The sequence below is a fragment of the Magnolia sinica genome, chromosome 7 (genome assembly GCF_029962835.1).
Source record: "Magnolia sinica isolate HGM2019 chromosome 7, MsV1, whole genome shotgun sequence".
NCBI lineage: Eukaryota > Viridiplantae > Streptophyta > Magnoliopsida > Magnoliales > Magnoliaceae > Magnolia > Magnolia sinica.
In genome coordinates, this window is record NC_080579.1 from 4,005,302 (window position 1) to 4,023,622 (window position 18,321).

At 42.8% G+C, this 18,321-nt stretch overlaps 3 protein-coding genes across 3 annotated transcripts; 2 read left to right on the plus strand and 1 right to left on the minus strand.

The window, feature by feature from the left end:
• The first annotated feature begins 267 nt into the window (after positions 1 to 267).
• Positions 268 to 978, plus strand: LOC131251896 (putative disease resistance protein RGA3). Its single transcript, XM_058252891.1, has one exon. It carries the CDS (start codon positions 268 to 270, stop codon positions 976 to 978), a length of 711 nt encoding a protein of 236 aa, XP_058108874.1.
• Positions 979 to 2,251: 1,273 nt separating this feature from the next.
• On the plus strand, positions 2,252 to 5,720 carry LOC131250879 (putative disease resistance protein RGA3). Its single transcript, XM_058251257.1, has 2 exons — positions 2,252 to 2,778; positions 2,809 to 5,720. The coding sequence occupies exons 1-2, from the start codon at positions 2,308 to 2,310 to the stop codon at positions 5,515 to 5,517; spliced, it is 3,180 nt and encodes a 1,059-aa protein (XP_058107240.1). The 5' UTR covers positions 2,252 to 2,307; the 3' UTR covers positions 5,518 to 5,720.
• A 1,629-nt stretch (positions 5,721 to 7,349) lies between these two features.
• Positions 7,350 to 15,199, minus strand: LOC131250880 (calcium-binding protein CBP-like). The gene is made up of 5 exons (XM_058251258.1): positions 14,690 to 15,199; positions 8,894 to 8,940; positions 8,619 to 8,794; positions 8,361 to 8,379; positions 7,350 to 7,661 (listed from the first exon to the last, which is right to left on the minus strand). Exons 1-5 carry the CDS (start codon positions 15,138 to 15,140, stop codon positions 7,557 to 7,559), a joined length of 798 nt encoding a protein of 265 aa, XP_058107241.1. The 5' UTR covers positions 15,141 to 15,199; the 3' UTR covers positions 7,350 to 7,556.
• Between the last annotated feature and the right edge of the window lie 3,122 nt (positions 15,200 to 18,321).

The window sequence follows — 18,321 nt, forward strand, 5'->3', positions numbered from 1 at the left end:
AAGCTCTTGTCTGATCCCGGAGACCGGCGGAGGTAGGAGGCAATCGGCGTTCGCCCCGTACCTTTAAGTGCCACTTGCTGCTACTGGAGCCAGTTATGTGGCTGCGACTCTAATCATAGGGCCTACTTCGATCCATGCATTATATATCCAAGCTGTCCATTGCATATTTCTAAGCCTCACGGAGCTCTCTCACACATCAAACTCCTCCCTTCTTACCATCCATACATACCTAAAGCATAAAGAAAGGAAAAAAAGAAGAAAAGAAGCATGGCTTATCCGCTGGTCTCGAACGTAGCAGAGAAGTTGAATAACCTCATCCAAGATGAGGTAGCTTTGTTGGTGGGTGTCACCGACGAGATCAAAAAGCTTTCCCGTACGTTCACTTTAATCCAAGCTGTGCTTAAAGATGCTGAAACTCGGCGATCGAAGGACGAAGCAGTGAAGATCTGGTTGCAGAATGTCAAAGATGTGGCCTATGATATGGATGACATATTAGATGAAAGGATGACAGAAGCTTTCAGATCACAAGTACCCGATGAAGGCGATGAGTCCTGTTTCAGCGAGATGAAAGTAAGAAACTTCCTCTCGCCTATTACTTGCTTCAAACATGTCACGTTACGCCACAAAATTGGGAGTAGGATAAAGGAAGTGAGGGGTAGATTACATGATATCGCTGAAGAGAAGAATCAATTGGGTCTTAGAGCAGATAGTGGGGAGGGTGAGAGAGTGGTTAGTGAATTGATCAGGCGGGGTGAGAACAGAGACCGAGAGACAAGCTCCCTAGTCAACCCACTGTCAGTGATAGGCAGAGAAGGTGAAAAAAATGAAGTCATAGGCTTGCTGCTGCAGGAGGTAACTGAGGTACCCTTTGTCATTTCTATCGTTGGAATGGGGGGTTTGGGCAAGACCACTCTTGCTCAGCTCATCTACAACGATGAGAAAGTAAAGGGGCATTTTGACATGAAAATGATACGATAGATTAGAGATATCACGGTGCGGGCCGCCAACAAAACTGACCGTTCGTAGCTAGAGGCGGGCGGGATAGGACGAAATCCGCGTAGCGAATGGATACCACTTCAGTCATATCATAGAGGCATCTTTGATCCGTAACCTGATCACATTGACTGGTTGTTCTCGCGTGGGATTACACGGTCGCATGTTCATGATAGTCAGAACTATGATATTTGGATATTCCAATCGTTCAATCTGAACCGATCATTACATCCAGAACATAGTTTTTAAGGGTTACGGTTAAAATTAACAGTGAGAGGATGATTTAAGCATTCCTTAAGTTTTCTTTCTCTTACATAGCTGCTTGTTTTCTAAGCAGCTGATAGAATGGGTAGGATTGCCTGATAAAAGAAGTTCTTTAAAACAATAAGCGATCTATGAGGGTATCTAACAAAAGGATGGCTCAGATTGTTGATTGAACTTATTTCTGTACAAACAATCTCAACCGCCCATTTTTTAAGGGAATAGTTGGACGCCTTGATTTTCCGATTTTAGCTTGGTAACCGAAAGCATGCCTTTAAGAGCTAACAGATCAAGCTGATCGATTGAATTATGCAAGTGGCTCAACCGTTGGTTCTAACATGGGCCATGGTTTGCTACTCTGATGGTTGGTCTGTGGAGCAGATTAGGTGTTACACGGGTGACATATTAGTGGATGTTGTATATCTACTCTGTTCATTCATTTTTCCAGCCCATTTTATGACTCTCCGAAAGTTAAAGGACATCCAAATCTCAGATGGACCACACCACAACCAACAATGATGATTGAACGGTCACCATTAAAAAAATCCCAGTAATCAGATTCAATATGTTTATTTGTCATCCAACCCGTTGATTAGGTTAATCAGAACTGGATGAAGAGAAAATACAAATATTAGATTGATCCAAAACTTTCATAGCCTACAAAAAGCTTTTAATTATCGTTCACCACTTTTTCCAGTGGTGTGGTCCACCTGAGAATTGTATTTTCTTAAATTTTGGGATATCCTTAAATGAGCTGGAAAAAAAGGATGGACAGTGTGGATATGAAATATATTCATCAAGGTGGGCCCCATATGGTAAGGGTAACACTCACTAATCTATTAACCGGTAACAGCTATTAACCATTTGGTCCATTCCTATGCTACTTTCATTGGGACCTGGCCTTTCTTCCTCTATTATTGTTCTTTTCTACGTTAGCAGCTTTCACTGCTTTCCTATTTCTCTCTCTCTCTCTCTCTCTCTCTCCATTTCCTATTTCTATACTTCTTTGAATCAATCTACTGCCTTCTTCCTATCAATACCAAAACAGAAAACATGGTTGATTTATTTGTTGATCCGTTGGTCTTGCTTGTAATAGAGAAATTGGGCAAAATTCTGCAAGATGAGGCGGTTTTGGTGGTGGGTGTCGCCGACGATATCAAAAAGCTTTCCCGTACCTTCACCTTGATCAAAGCTGTTCTTAAAGATGCTGAAACTCGGCGAGTGAAGGATGAAGCAGTAAAGATCTGGTTGCAGAATCTCAAAGATGTGGCCTATGATGTGGATGACATATTAGATGAAAGGATGACAGAAGCTCTCAGATCACAAGCACCCGATGAAGGTGATGAGTCCTGTTTCAGCAAGATGAAAGTAAGAAACTTCCTCTCGCCTATTGCTTGCTTCAAACATGTCCTGTTACGCCACAAATTTGGGAGTAGGATAAAGGAGGTGAGGTGTAGATTACGTGATATTGCCGAAGAGAAGAATCAATTGGGTCTTAGAGCAGATAGTGGGGAGGGTGAGAGAGTGGTTAGTGAATTGATCAGGCGGGGTGAGAACAGAGAGCGAGAGACAAGCTCCCTAGTCAACCCACTGTCAGTGATAGGCAGAGAAGGTGAAAAAAATGAAGTCATAGGCTTGCTGCTGCAGGAGGTAACTGAGGTGCCCTTTGTCATTTCTATCGTTGGAATGGGGGGTTTGGGCAAGACCACTCTTGCTCAGCTCATCTACAACGATGAGAAAGTGAAGGGGCATTTTGACATGAAAATGTGGGTTTGTGTTTCTGAAGATTTCGATGTTAAACGAATTACAAAATCAATCATAAAATCTGCAGATGGGTCTAATTGTGATCATCTAGACCTGGACCCTTTGCAACATCTCCTCCGTGGTATGTTGCAGGCAAAGAAATTCTTGCTGGTGCTTGACGACGTTTGGAGCAAAGACAGCCAGAAGTGGGAGAAGCTGAGACTTCCCTTCCAAGCTGGTGCAGCCGGAAGTCGAATCATTGTAACCACCCGTATGGAAGATGTTGCAGGCATCATGGGAAGCACTGATCACATGAACAAACTGGCAGTCTTATCCGATGAGGATTGCTGGTTATTGTTCACAAGTAAAGCACTGGAGCATCGGAGTGAAGAAGAGTGTTCTGAGCTGGAAGAGATTGGATGGCAAATCGTAAAGAAATGTGGAGGGGTGCCTCTCGCTGCAAAGACAATAGGGAGTGTCATGCAGTCGAGGAGGACTAGAAGCCAGTGGGAGCTTGTCTTGCGAAGTGAGATGTGGAACTCAGATGATGTCTTTGAAGGCATTTTACCAGCTTTGTTACTAAGCTACTATGATTTGCCTCCAGCTCTGAAGCAGTGCTTTGTATATTGCTCCGTCTTTCCGAAAGATTGGGTGATAGGGAAGGATATGATTGTCAATTTATGGGTGGCACAAGGTTTCATCTGCTCCGTTAGTGGAAGTGGTGACATGGAGGAAATCGGTGAACTGTATTTCGATGATTTGCTAAGGCGCTCACTGCTCCAAAATGCAGAAATCGATAGTAATGGCAGCATAGTCTGTTGCAAGATGCATGATTTAGTTCATGATCTAGCGCAATATGTTGCAGGAAGGGATTGTTCAGTGGTGGAGATTAGCAAGGAAGCCTCGTTAAACCTAAATAATGTCCGGCATTCTTTTATAGTTGACAATGACGAAGCTGGTGATGAAGCTCATAAATTGGCTTCCATTTCGGCCACCTTGCATAAGGCCCACAAGTTGCGGACGTTGCTACTACAACACTCAAGAATCTCCAAGGTGCCAGACAAGTTATTTCATCATTCGAGACGCCTTAGAGCATTGGACTTGAGTCGCACTGACATCAAGAAATTGCCTGAGACAGTAGGACAGTTGAAACACTTGAGATATCTTGATTTATCTCACACAGGCATAGAGGAGTTGCCAGAGGAATTGAGTAATTGCATCAATTTACAGACCTTGATACTCAATTATTGTCAGAAGCTAAGAAAACTGCCTAGAGGGATGAGGAAAATGATTAGCCTGAGACATCTAGAATTTAAAGGTTCAGATAATACGAGGTACTTACCAGAGGGTATAGGGAGACTAACTGAGCTTCGGACGCTAACAGAGTTCATTGTGGGGGGTGACGACCAAGGATATAAATGTGGAGAACTGAAACACCTCAATCATCTTCAAGGTTGTCTTCCAATTACCGGCTTGCAAAATGTCAGGAGCAGGGACGAAGCTAGCGAGGCAGCACTGCATGAGAAGCCGCACCTTCATGCTCTATCCTTGGTGTATGATGACGAAGATGGTGAACTGTTGGATGATGAGGTGAAGAGGATGGAGGATGTGCTCGAAAGCCTTCAGCCTCACACAAACTTGAAAGAGTTGGAAATATGGTATTACAAAGGTTCCAAGCTTCCCCAGTGGACAGGGAATCCAATGTTCTCCAATCTAGTGAAGATTGAACTCCTGCATTGTCTCAATTGTAAACAACTTCCAGGTCTTGGGAGACTACAATCCCTTAAATTTCTTTTTATTAAGGGAATGGTAGAGGTGAAAAAAGTGGGTGGTGAGTTTAGTGGGGATGATCAAAATGATGGAAATGGTGGTGGTGGTGGTGGTGGTGTCTCATTCCCCAAGCTGGACACCCTCTGTTTCCAGGAAATGCCAAATTGGGAGGAGTGGGAATTGAGAGGTGGAGATGGAGAGGTTATGCCATCACTCCTCCAATTAACAATAAAAGACTGCCCAAAGCTGAAGGCGTTGCACTGTAACCTTCTACCTCTGCTCCGGATGTTGAATTTAGAAAGTATTAAGATGTTATCAGGAGGACTCTTACCTGTGCTCCCCAACCTAAACTGTTTGACGATTGATGGGATTCATGAGCTGACGTCACTACCTGGTGATTGGTTGGGACAACTCAAAGCCCTCCAAACTCTGCGTATCTATGATTCTCCACAGTTGGAGTCTCTACCAGAGGAGTTGGGACAACTCAATGCCCTCCAAACTCTGGAGATCTCCCATTGTCCACAGTTGAAGTCTCTACCAGATGAGTTGGGACAACTCAAAGCCCTCCAAACTCTGTCTATCCATAATTGTCCAGTGTTGAGGTCTCCACCGGAGTTGCAACACCTCACAATGCTTCAAGAATTACATATCATCAACTGTCCAATCTTAAAAGAGCGTTGGCGAGATGGAGGAGAAGATCGTCACAAGATTGCCCACATCCCATATATCTTCATTTATTCATTTGAATGATCCACTCCAATACGAGGAGGCGGAGAGGAAATCAACAACAGCTTTTCATTTGGTTTTGTTTCAAGGAATTGTATACTTTTTATTTATTTATTTTCTTTTTCCTTTTTCAATAGATTTACTTTTAATACATGTCAATCTATAATCTATCTAGGAAGATCAGTTTGCTGGGTTGCTGCATTGTTTTGCTAATAAACACAAGTTGTTTGTTTTGGAGGTCAGGTTCTTTGCCCACCTCCATCTCATGTAATTTTTTCTTTTTAACTTCACACACACACACACAAAACAAAAACAAAGACATAAATAAAGATCATGTGACCAAAATTATATAGTTGCCTTTTCTTAAAGGTCAGTTATATAAGAGCATGAGATGGGCCACATATATATTGGATGCTCATTTTCTCTCAACTGTTCATTTATTCTGACGTGTCAAAGCTGGTTCAAAAAATCTTTCCACCATCATGTTAAACACTTAAATTTAGTAAAGAGTCCTGGCCCATTTGATGATCTGGCCTGAAATTCATGATTGAGCCTGGCTCAGCGGCAGGCTCTCAGGCCTTTATTGAAGCATTAACAATCCGAATGAGGTAGACTGGTGTTGATGAAGAGTGCTCCAACAAAAATCTTTTGGATTCAAAGATTATAGCTGTTCATTTTCTTGCCTTTCCATGGTTGATTTTCTTTTTTCTTTTTTCTTTTTTTTAAAAGAAAAAAATTTCCAAACATCCTTTGTTCAATATGCATAGATGCAAATATACGGTGTGCATATATAAATGGATCAACCTAATATTTATTTATTCACTTCACAAAGATCTATGTGACCTTATTAACAGGTTGGATTGAAAATAAACATCAATGTGGGCCCTAAGAAGTTTTCAACGGTGAGAGTTCAGTTCCACTGCTTCATGAGGTGTGGTCCACTTGAGCCCTTGATCTGCCTCTTTTTCGGACTCATGCCCTAAAATGATGTCTCAAAATAGATAGAAAGCATGGATAAAACATATAGATTACAGTGGTCTCCACAGAGGCCCTGACATGACAGTCCCTGTTTGGCCAGGTCCTGGTGGGGGTAGCACCCAATTCGCGCCCGGAACCTTTACACCAACACATTCAGAGTACTGATCCATGGCCCCACATGGGTAGTTCGGTCACATTCTTCTATTTTATTTACTCATCTAATGAAGTTTTTTTTTTCTTTTCTTTTCTTTTTTTTACAGGGATTTAAACAAAATGCAAGGTCAGTTCAACCAATGAAAGGCAGACATGTTTTCTACTATACGCCACAAGTATGGTGTATTAGCTTCGGCTTTTGATGAATATAAGTGCTGAAAATGTTCATGGGCCTTAATATGGGTCTGGGTCTGATTATCTGTATTGTTGTTAAACTACCTAGTATTTGTATTCATTTTGTCTTTATTCCCTTTTGTGAATATGTATGTTACTTGGATATAGTCATGTTTAAATGACTCAGTCGACTCAGCCCAACTCGTCTGGTCTGAGTCAAGTTGTGACTCATCTGAGTAACTCGTTGTATTAACTCGACTCATTCATGTCTTAAAACCATTTCATAATAGCAAAAGAAATGTTAGGGTTAAGAGTTCAAATTGGCTGGGCTAGAGAGACCCAGCTCCGTCCGAGTCCAGTCTATTTTGGGCTGGGTTTGGATGTGAACCCATAGATTGGATGTATGCCCGATACCTAAACGGGCCTCGATGGGAGTCCAACCAGCCTAAGTGGTTTTCTCAGCGAGAACCGATGATCTGAAGTGCCACTTGTGTGGGACATCCATGCCATCAAAACCATCAACGTAATTCAAAATGAAGGGGAATGATATGTGACTAGATTGCATTATTTGTATTGCAATTCAAGGCACGTCCAAACACACCCTAATATTACAAGTACACGTTTTAGATTAGTAAAAAAGAAAAAAGAAAGTGGAGAGAAACACGTAGGGTCTCCAGTTCCACGGTAACAAATCCAAAGCACACGGAAACCACATCTAACTTCATACAACGAAGTAAGGGAAAAAAGGGGAGAGATTCCTATGCAATGAGGAAGGGCAAAACGGTCAACATGAAAGCTTCATAGTTGAACGTTGCTGAGCCCGAGTACGCCGTGTCCCTTTCCTTGAACTTCTCTGTCAGCCCCTGCACTCAAATAACCACAGCTTTTAGATCCATGTATGGGGGAATGTTCATATCCCCACCTCCATGTGGAGGTTAGCAACATCCCTAAGGTTTTTAAATGACACATGAGACAGCCAATTGTCGATTTGGGCCGTCCATTCACTCGCATAAGGACAACCATGGTGCAAAAATCATGCCAATCGGATGATCCTGAACATTCATATAAAGCATGGAAAATGGACAATCAAGATTGAGCAAAGAATAGGTCCAATCATCTTCACTTTGTATTGCCTATGATTCCAAAGTAGCACGTTGGTCTGATAATTCCAAACATGCAATCTAGGGCTCATAAAAAACAGAAGGTTGTAACATATTGGCCTCATTCAAAGGGTTGGGGGATCAATCTGATCAGCATGAACCTTGCACCATAGGTTGCTCCAAATACTACTATTTAATGCACCGTTTGGATTGGTGATTGGATGTCCTGGTGAGAATCGATAGTCAGTCAGTGCATACATTTATCTTCCGGTAATCAGAGATGTCTGGCATGAATCTCACAACCATTTCAAAAACGCGACATTTCAGAGGCCCACTTTCAAATGTGTGGTAAGATTCCTACTAGCAACTACTGGGTGGGAGATCTAGACCACACTAATGCACACAATCATTTCACAAAAGGGGGTGGGGTGTGGAGAAGAGGAAGTTAAGAACCAGACTCACCTTAACAGTTAGGCAGCACCTGAATAAGAGCCACCAAATAAAAGGAGTCAATGAAAATTATTTAAAAAGAAAAAAAAAAAAATACTATACACAGTTTCTACGGATGGTAGTAGAATTCTATCCAAAAGTAATATTTTATCCTATGAAAATAGAAAATTTGATGAATGAATCTAAAAAACCAGGTGTAAGTAATTGTTTTCCAATGCCCAACGGAATGCTCAAGCAGTGAAATTAAGTGCAGAGAGAGAAGGTTCATACTCAATGAAATTATCATATTCGATTGCCTTATTTTTGCCCCCACTCTTATCGAATTTGGTGACAAGTAAATCCAAGATGACTGGAGAAACTGAAAATCCAAGGCTCAGAAGAGCTTCTCGTAGCTCTGAGGCATCAATCTTCCCGCTCCTATCCCTATCAAACCTCTCGAAGATCCCCTGAAATCATGTTCCACAAATGCACATTTAAAATAAATAAATCAACAGCGCCGTTCGCCTGAGCATAAACAAACAGGTTCATGATTTATGAGTCTTTACCCGCCAGTTCTGAAGGCTGTAAAACACAGAGCTGAATTCCTTCGGTCCTGTTGTGAATAGAAAAGAGAAGAAGGTTAGAAGATTTCAAAAGAGAATTTGTTTTTCGCCAAGAAATCAAATCTGCATAACTGATAGTGCTTTATAATAAACCACAGCAGATGCAAGGCCCCTTTAGCATGGTTTTTGACTAGGCAACTTGTCCCGACGTGTTCGGGGTGGAGCAGACTAGACCAAATCAGGGGTAAATCGGCCTGCCTTGCCCAAGTTGGGGCTGAATTGGGGTGGCGACTTGTGGTACCAACTCGTACCAGTGCCAACTCAGTCGAGGACAAGTCGGCAATCAGATAGCCCCTAAAACTAATGAAAGGACAAGAGGAAATTACATGGTCCTCAGCCCCATGTATGTATAGCTTCCTCAAGCCTTGAGGTCATATGTTCGGAGCCCTGCAATGGATCAGATGGATCCTCAAAGAGAATAGAAGATCCAAGGATCCAATATCTGGATTAACCCATGGTACCACCCAGAACCTGTTAGAAATCATTGTTGAAGTTAAAATAGCAAGATAGTGTCTAGCATACCGAAGTTATTATTTTAGTTCGTTTCCATATTTGAGTAGAATTAGGTTTGGAAGATTTCTTCTTTTTCCCCTATATATATATGGGATATCTCATAAGGTACTTCCATGTCTAGCATCTCCCTCCCTCCCTCTCGCTCAATATCCCGTAAGACGCATACATGTCTTGCATCTCTCTCTCTCTCTCTCTCTCTCTCTCTCTCTCTCTCTCTCTCTCAGAGAGAGAGAGAGAGAGAATAAAATAAAATACAAGGTGCATCACATAAAGTTCTTTAAACAGAGAGTAAAGAGACTCATCCACCCAATAAAGCAAAATAAAAGCAGATTCCCTAGAAAATTTTAGCATTTTGAATAATATGATGTGCAACTAGAACACGCAGGACGAGTGGCATGTACATGCATGTAGGTACATCCAGACCTTCCAAATATTGAGTCCAAATGTAAGATGGTCATCATCATCATCATCATCATGTCAGCCTTATCCCAACCAATAGGGGTCCGACTGTAAGATGGCCCTGCCCCAAAAACAAAAGACCCTTCCAATAAGTCTAAGAAATCATGCTCACTGACTAATCCTGAACTGTCTGATCAGTCAGTCATCAGATGAACAGTTGAAGAATTCGCCAACAGTTGAAACTCAACAGAAAAACATTTAGGTTAACCCAACAGTTGAATTTTCATCCAACGTGGATGCATGACTTGATTGAAATGAATGGTGCAAGTATGCATGAGAAAATTCTACTTGCCAAAGCATCCTACTAAGTCCACTTGACTCTATTGCCTTCTTATGAAATATGGGGTATTTGTACATTCTCAGATCTTATGCTCAACTCAGACCTTAACCAGTGCAGGCAGGACTCATTGGACCAACAAAAGAGTTAAATAAATAAATAAATAAAAGAAGAAGATGCTACTCTTGACTTGAAGGGACAGATATTCTGCTCTTGGTTGTGAGTAGGCCTCAACACATGGTGCTAGCTAAGGGACACACTCTTCTTTAAGGGTGGCAAGCCTGATGCACCTGACACGTCTTTTGTACCAGTCATGGACCTATTAGTTTGGCCCATGCGCCAGGATTAGGTCCGGCATGCATGGCCTGATCAATTTCTAGGCCAGGCTAAAGTCATCTTACCCCAGTCCAGTCCAACCTGACTTCACATGTACATATTCTTATATCATTACAAATATGCCAATCTAATCCTTGATTGGGCAACACATGCATCCTGAATGTAAACCGTTCATTTCATTCCTCTAGGTGTTTATTTCTTTTAGCATGTATGGTGCACTTGATAAACAGATAGATTAGGAACCTTTATTTTTGAAAGGCAGATAGATTAGGAACATTCAAGTGAGAAATGGGGATTTTATCATTTTTCGGGCACATTGGGTCAAGTCAGGCCTGGGCCTGGCCAATTTTTTCGGGTTTGGAGCTTGGATCAGTTGTACAAGGCACATGCCAGGCTTGGGTTGGGCTCAGGCCTTGGACATTAAGTGTCAGGCCAGGCTTGGGCCGAGCTTGGTCCGGCCCAAATCTGACCCATTGCCACCCCTAACATCTTCAGCCAATCCCTAAAACCTCAAAGGTCATTTTAGTTCCACCAAAATACATCCAATATTTCTAAAAGTAGAGCAAAAATTTATGACACACAGATGGTCTGTAAACTTTAATTTTAAAAGAGAGTAAGTTCCGTTCAACATTTTCAACATTTCACAGATGAAAGTTTATAAAATAATATTTTATAGTAGGCAAGTCAAGATAAGTTCCATCTCTAATACCATATTAAAAATTGTACAAGACTTTACCAGATGTGGCCGACAGAAATATGAAGGAGACCTTGAGAGGGGACATATATGGGGACCACACTTGGGGATCATGCCAAAACAGCTGATGTGCACGAGCTTTGACATATGAGGTCCATGACATGCTTGTGAGACCCCTCCTCTATCTCAATTCCAACCACTGTCCAAATTACCACCCATAAACTATTACCTACTAAAATGAAGAGTAAGAAAATGTTCTCATGTTTGCTAACTAAATCATCCCTAGTGAGTCCCTAGCGAGAGTCAACAATTGAGGACCAGCAATCAGGCAGGGATGAGTCATGAAGCATGCTTTAACCTGCTATGATGTCTAGCCCCATGACTAATTCTCCATCATGACGTCATGATTTGGACTTCAAGTCAACAGTGGATCATAGCCCATCACATTATATAGCTGAATCATATGACAGTGCCCCGGTTCGAGTCGAATAATTATGATAATAATGACACTGTACTGCAACTGCGTCGCTCAAACTTGGCTAAAGACAAAGGAACATAAACAGTTAGGACTGTCCAACCAGGTGGTCGCTCTAGATGCACCATCAGGATACCTTTGCTTGAGGGACTGTACAATTTGTGCCCTCAATGAAACTAAGGGCATCCTGCTATCTATCGTTCCAACCGGATCCTACACTCAGGCACTGGCCCATACAAATCAGGTCCCTGGTCTGATGATTTGGACTATTTCTAAGAGGCCAGTAGAATGTGAGTTTTTTTATTTATTTATTATTATTATAAGGGAAAAGCTTTGGGCACCTTGGGGCATTCTCGTGATAATGTAGTTTTATAACCAGAACATGTTAGACAAAGTTTAGAAAAGTAATGTCTTTTTATATATTATATCAAAGTGGGAAGCAATTTGATCAGCCGTGACCTAGAAAAAATAAAAACGCAGCTTTAATTGAAGACTTGACAAAGAGAGAGGAGTGCTATTTGCAGCCATGCATCTGCACTCTCACCCAACAAGCACCCCGCAACTGCAAACAGGCACAGTCATGCCAGATCCAGAACATTCATCTGGCAGGCAGCGCAATATCCTAGCCAGAAAAATGGCAGGCCAGCTCACTAGTGCCACATGTAGCAGTTGACCAGGTGGATTTATAGGGCGAAGGAACATTCGCTGCAGTGCCCACCTGATGAAAGACCCATATCATGCACACACACACAATCAGTGTTTGCAGCGTGCTTGTCTTGGCATGTATTTTTATGCATTGCTGCAACTAACATTTCTATCTATTGTTGCCATGGTTTCCACCATACCTTCCCCATATAAAATCTATATAGAAAATGATTTTCTTTTCTGAAAGGCTACCCTTCCAGTATAAATCTATATAGCAAATGATGCAGTGTCTAGCTATCAAAATCATCACAGTGCAAAGTCCCCACCGTAGCCTGGGCAGTTATGCAACATGGGCTCCACTATGATTCAACCTGCTCTGATTTTTAGACTAGAAATAGTTCGGAGTCGGATTCCGTAGTGATTCCTCCAGTACTGAGGTCAGTACTGGTCGGGCTGCAAAAGGTCCTTGGGCCCCATCATTATGTATTTGTTTTATCCACGCTGTCCATCCATTTTTCCAGCTCATTTTAGGTCATGAACAAAAAATTGAGGCAGATAAAAATCTCAAGTGGACCACACCACAGGAAAAATTGATGATTGAACGCCCACCATTAAAAGCTTCTTGGGGGCGACACAAGTTCTGTATCAAGCTGATATTTATGTTTTCCCTTCATCCAGGTCTATGTGACCTAATCAACAGGTTGGATGGCAAATAAACATTACAGTGGGCACTAGGAAAATTTTAACGGTGGGGCTCAATCACCACTGTTTCTTGTGTGGTCCACCTGATATTTGGAACTGGGCCATTTTGGGATCATGCCCTAAAATGGGCTGGGCGAACAGCATGGATAAAACACATACGTTATGGTGGGGCCCACAGAGCTGTTTCCAGCACTGACCTCCGTACTGAAGGTATAATCCCAGTCCAACTAGGTCTACATCTGCTCAATTATATGCAGTTCTTGCATGGGTGTTTTAGTCAATGCACGACTATAGTCAATTAAATCAGATCCGTGAATTCTAGCCAACTAGCCCCGCTTGCATTAAAACGTTAAAAAGAAAAAGAAACAAAGAAGGAAAAAAGATAGCCCGTGTACACGTCAGCTGATGAACGGTATGGTCTGATGATACCAGCTTCGAGCCCACTAATTATTAAAGAACTTAATTAATTAAGCTCAACTAAAGCAATACTCACATTTAATATATTAAATTGGGAAATGATTGTGATCATGTTCACAGTGGGGATGATTCATCAGGTGGTGATCAGTTCCAAAACTAAGGTGGGCTGCACCATATGGAATAGGGATGCCAATGGCAGAAAAATTCCAAATTGATTGTGGGGCCCACCATGGTGTGTTTATGGCAATCCAACCCATCCATAAAGTGCACCCACCATGAAGAAGGAACACCCTAAAAATCAGCCCGATCCAAAACCATATAGGTGGTCCACACCACGTGATTTTGGAGGTTGGATTTTAAATTGTTCCCGTCATGTGGCCCATCTGAGTTCTGGATAGGGCCGTACAGCTTGGGCCACTGGCCAAAATGACCCGTTACAACCGAATTTTTAAGCATGGCTTCAAAAGCATTTTGGGAATGTGCAATGAAAGTGAGATAGATACTCCCTAGCATGATTATGAATCAGCAATAAAATGACCAGAGTATCCAGCAGAAATCAAGGGTCAAAGAGGGTCTGCAAGGGTAGTTGCGTCATTTTTAAATGTTGCCGCGTGGTACTTAGAAGTTGGAATCAAAAAAGCAGCCCCGTCCCTACACCAACACCGCGTTTTGCTAACGTACGCGCCTATCGTATAGAATCATGAAACACGCTCCAATCATGAGTGGACGCGTGGATGAAACCTACGATTCTAAGTTTACCATACAATGACAATCCCGACCATCGAAATCATGGGCCCATCAACATCGGATTTTTGTCATTGACCTGACCGTCAATTTGATAGCCACCTATTTTGACGGTAACGATCATCTGATAACTGCCACTGTCGACTGATGCTCCCTCCGCCGTGGGCCCACCATTGGAAGGGCTTAAACTGAGGTGCACCCGTGCATGTTTGCCACGTGGCACTGGATGAGTCACCACAACTTAAAAATCGCGATTGACAATCACCTCATTCGCGGGGATAGATGCAATTGGTAAACGAACCGTACCCACCCGGCACACAATAGATCCCAAAAGGATGATCACACTATCGTGCGCACATTGGCTTCCTCGACCTGGATTCCTAACTCCGCCACCAAAAACGCCTTTCGGCCCCGATTATCGGAGGAAAATAAAACAATATTTGAAAAACCAAAAAATCCAAAGAAAGGGGCTCTCACCGATCTTCCGAAGGTTGCTGTTGGTGAAGAGATACATGAGCAGATGAACGGTCCTGATGCTGAAGCTCTGATTGTAAGAAGAGAGGGCCCTCTGCAGCTCCTTGTCATCGATGAATCCGCTCCCGTCCTGATCCGCCATCTGGAAGCAGGCTATGACGTTCGGGTCGGTCCCGGGAGGGAACGACGACGGAAGCAGCGCGGCGAACGGGCTGCCGTAGGAAGATGGCGCAGGATAAGCCGAGGGAGGAGACATGCCGCCTTGGTTGTACTTGTGGGGCTTGCCTTCCTTTGGGGGCTTCACGCCCGGGGCGTAGGGTGGGGCGTATGGCGCTGATGGCGCACCGTATGGTGGTGGGCCCGCGGCGTAGGGTTGCCCGGCAGGGGCGTAGGGGTTCGAGCCGTAAGGGGGTTGCGACCCCGGCGCACCGTAGCCGTAGCCATAACCTGCCATCGTCTGAGAGAGAGAGAGAGAGAGAGAGAGAGAGAGAGAGAGAGAGAGAGCAAGATGGGTATGAGGTTTGAGAAAGAGAGAGAGAGAGAGATGGGTATGAAGTGGGTATGAGGTTTCAAAGGAGAGAGAGAGGGAGAGATGGGTACGAGGTTTGAAAGGTTTGAACGGAAGACGGCAGGATGTTATAGAAGTGTGGATTTAGAAATGCACGTGAAGACGGAAGATATTACGGAAATGCCACTCGATGTCGTCGAGGAGAAGAAGTGAGATACGCGTATGAAATTAGAAATTGTTAAATCGATTCGCGCGATTCTAAGTGAAGAGGTTAGTTGCAGCACACATGACAACTTCAGCGCTTGCAAGAGATCCCGGACGTACAACTAGGGTTGAAAGTCGGGTGAGTTGAGTCGGGTTGATGCTCAACCCTAGCACAACCCAAAGTTCTTGTACCTCAACCCAACCCAACCTAAGGTTGGGAATTCTCAACCCAAGCAGGTTCAGTCGGGTTGGTTGGGTTGATCGGGTGGATACATTATAACGCCCTGAAAATTGGGGATCATTTATATACTCGACTCCCAAGTTCCCGAGTATCACTTAAAATTAATTTTTACTGTTTTGTATTTAATCCGGTTCACTGAGCAACATGGAATTACTGTATACATGAATCACAATTCACGACTAGTCTACTGGAAAGGAAATGACTAAATATATATAATGTCTAAAAATATCGATGAGATGCACAAGGTGTCGCCCACCAAAAATACAAAGGAATAATACATCCAAAAGAATAGTGTGCTGAATCCACTACTCAGCGACTCAAGTCCCCCTACGAAATCTACGACGAACCGCCCATCAACTGGAAATAGGACAACTCGTCCTCCTCATCCAGGCTCGCGCCGAAAGGCTCCTCGTACTCAATGTTACCTGCAATTACTGAAGAGTCTGGTTAGTGTTTTAAAACACTGTCCCAGAATGGGAGTAAGTGATCAACTCAGTGGGTGCTATTAATCTTAAGTTACAACAGGCATCAATTATATTATGAATTTAATGAAAGGCGAACATCCATAAATCCTTAATTAATCTTATTAATGCATATGCATGATAAATGATATGATGCATGATCTTATCACAACACTTCCTCAAGTGACTCCGTCTAACGATCGCACATAACCAGTACTCCCTCATTGCGACCTCAACGGCCGACTCGCTAAAACCTATCTAATGCAATGCATGAATAATGTTAACCGGGGTATTTAGTTAATTCTGTTCATCCAACAGATTGGAAAAACTGGTACACCCCACGATATCAATGTCGTTAACTAGTTGCGAAGCTAAGGCCCCTCAAAGCGCGAGGCCAAGACCCCGTCCTTGATCACATCGGGTTCCCCATCTCCGATTTCAAGCACATGGGGAGTGCTCGGAAAGGGATCGCTCGTGGTCACTACAGGGAAGCTCGTCACCCCAGCGTAGGCCAACAGCTCGGACACAGTGTCCCATTCCACCATGCCCGACTCTCAAGACGGTAGATCAGTTTCAAATGGTTATCAATGGGCTTCAGTGGGCGAAGGGTGCTCCAAGTTCCATTCAGGCGTGAGCAGACATGGTTAACAATCATAGTTGGTCAGTAATTGAGCTAGACCGTGCAAGTCCAGGCGAGTACGTGACGGATGATATCGGGTACAAGCGACCCACGTAGTCTAACAACTGTCGTCCATTCGCATCCGCCTAAACTTGCTGGTTTAGCCGCAGTATGGTCCTACCAGCGAGACCACCTTCTCTCACCTCAGTTTCTTGACCAACTCAAGGGTTTGATGATATTCAATAATGCTTCAACAATCTAGAATTTATCAACTAACACAAGTGACATCATGCACTCATACATCAAACACAAATTTCAAATTTCTCTACAATTGCGACTACTAACAATAACATGAATTAAACGTGTATGTGTAGTGTGTGGGGTTTACGAAGAGACCAAGCATTATATATATATATATATATATATATATATATATATATATATCATAGGACAAAAATACAACAAGGGTTAATGGAACATACATACTATAAAGAATCGTGGCGCAAAAATCGAGCAAGAAAAGAACAAGCAAGTCACCAAATTCATGCCGAATCATGTTGAGGAACATTAAACATGTCATAATTATTTCATGTTGATTGGGAGGATCTAAAAGGTAAGGTCTTCCTAGGTTTTCACTAGATTATCCAAATACTTCACCCAAGCAACCATAATCATTAGATTCATAATAAAATTGGTGCTACGCTACCTAGGAATAATAGTCCATATCTATGGATCGTTGAGTTCTTGAGAAACGACCTAAGAGTGCTCGGATTTGGGGTCGATTAGCCGGAATTTCTAAGGCAAAGCATTTGCATGTTAGAACTTCATGCAAATCCCTTCTCAACACAAAGAGTTTCTAGAAAAGATAAGGGATTACCTACCCAATCGAAGGAGAGGGGTTCTTCCGGTTGTGAGTGAGGGATTCGTTGAAGAAGAGATGAAGATTTGCATGAATCGAACTCCTTTGGGCCCCACTTGAGCTATAGTCCACCTTCACTCTTTCTTCCTCTCTCTCTTCTCCTTTCTCCTCTTTTTCTTCTCCCCTCTCTTTCCTTTCTCTAGGGCAAATTCGTATGGGGAGAGGGGTGCCCAAAAGAAGCCCCTTTTATAATGTCAGATTTGGTGCAAGTAGCCCCAAGTGTTGGGTTTTTACTATATTAGCCCTATGAGAGGATTTTTCTAGCCTCTAGGGCCTACTATGAGGTGTACATATTGATATACAGCATAATATAGTTAGCCCTAACGATGATCTACGTATGGATATGATCAGCTCGCCATTTGGTTGCGTCAATCAACAGATATGTTTAGAAGTCTTTTCAACGATCACCGATGGTCGATCGGGGCCGCGGCTATACGGATATGAGAAGGAAAATATCCTTACTCCATGTGTGAAGTTTGGTCGTAAACCGACGGTCCGAAATCCTCAACTTTGCATAAGAGTGGACGACTGAATTCAATTAAGTTTCAGCCTCTTCCTTTTGGGTATTTGCACTTCTCATGCACTCGTCCTTTGGCTCAAGTTAAGCGGTTCTAGATAGTACCCAGGTCTGACTCCTGCGATGGACATCAAGCCCAGTAAGACGGACGTTATCCTACAGTTTT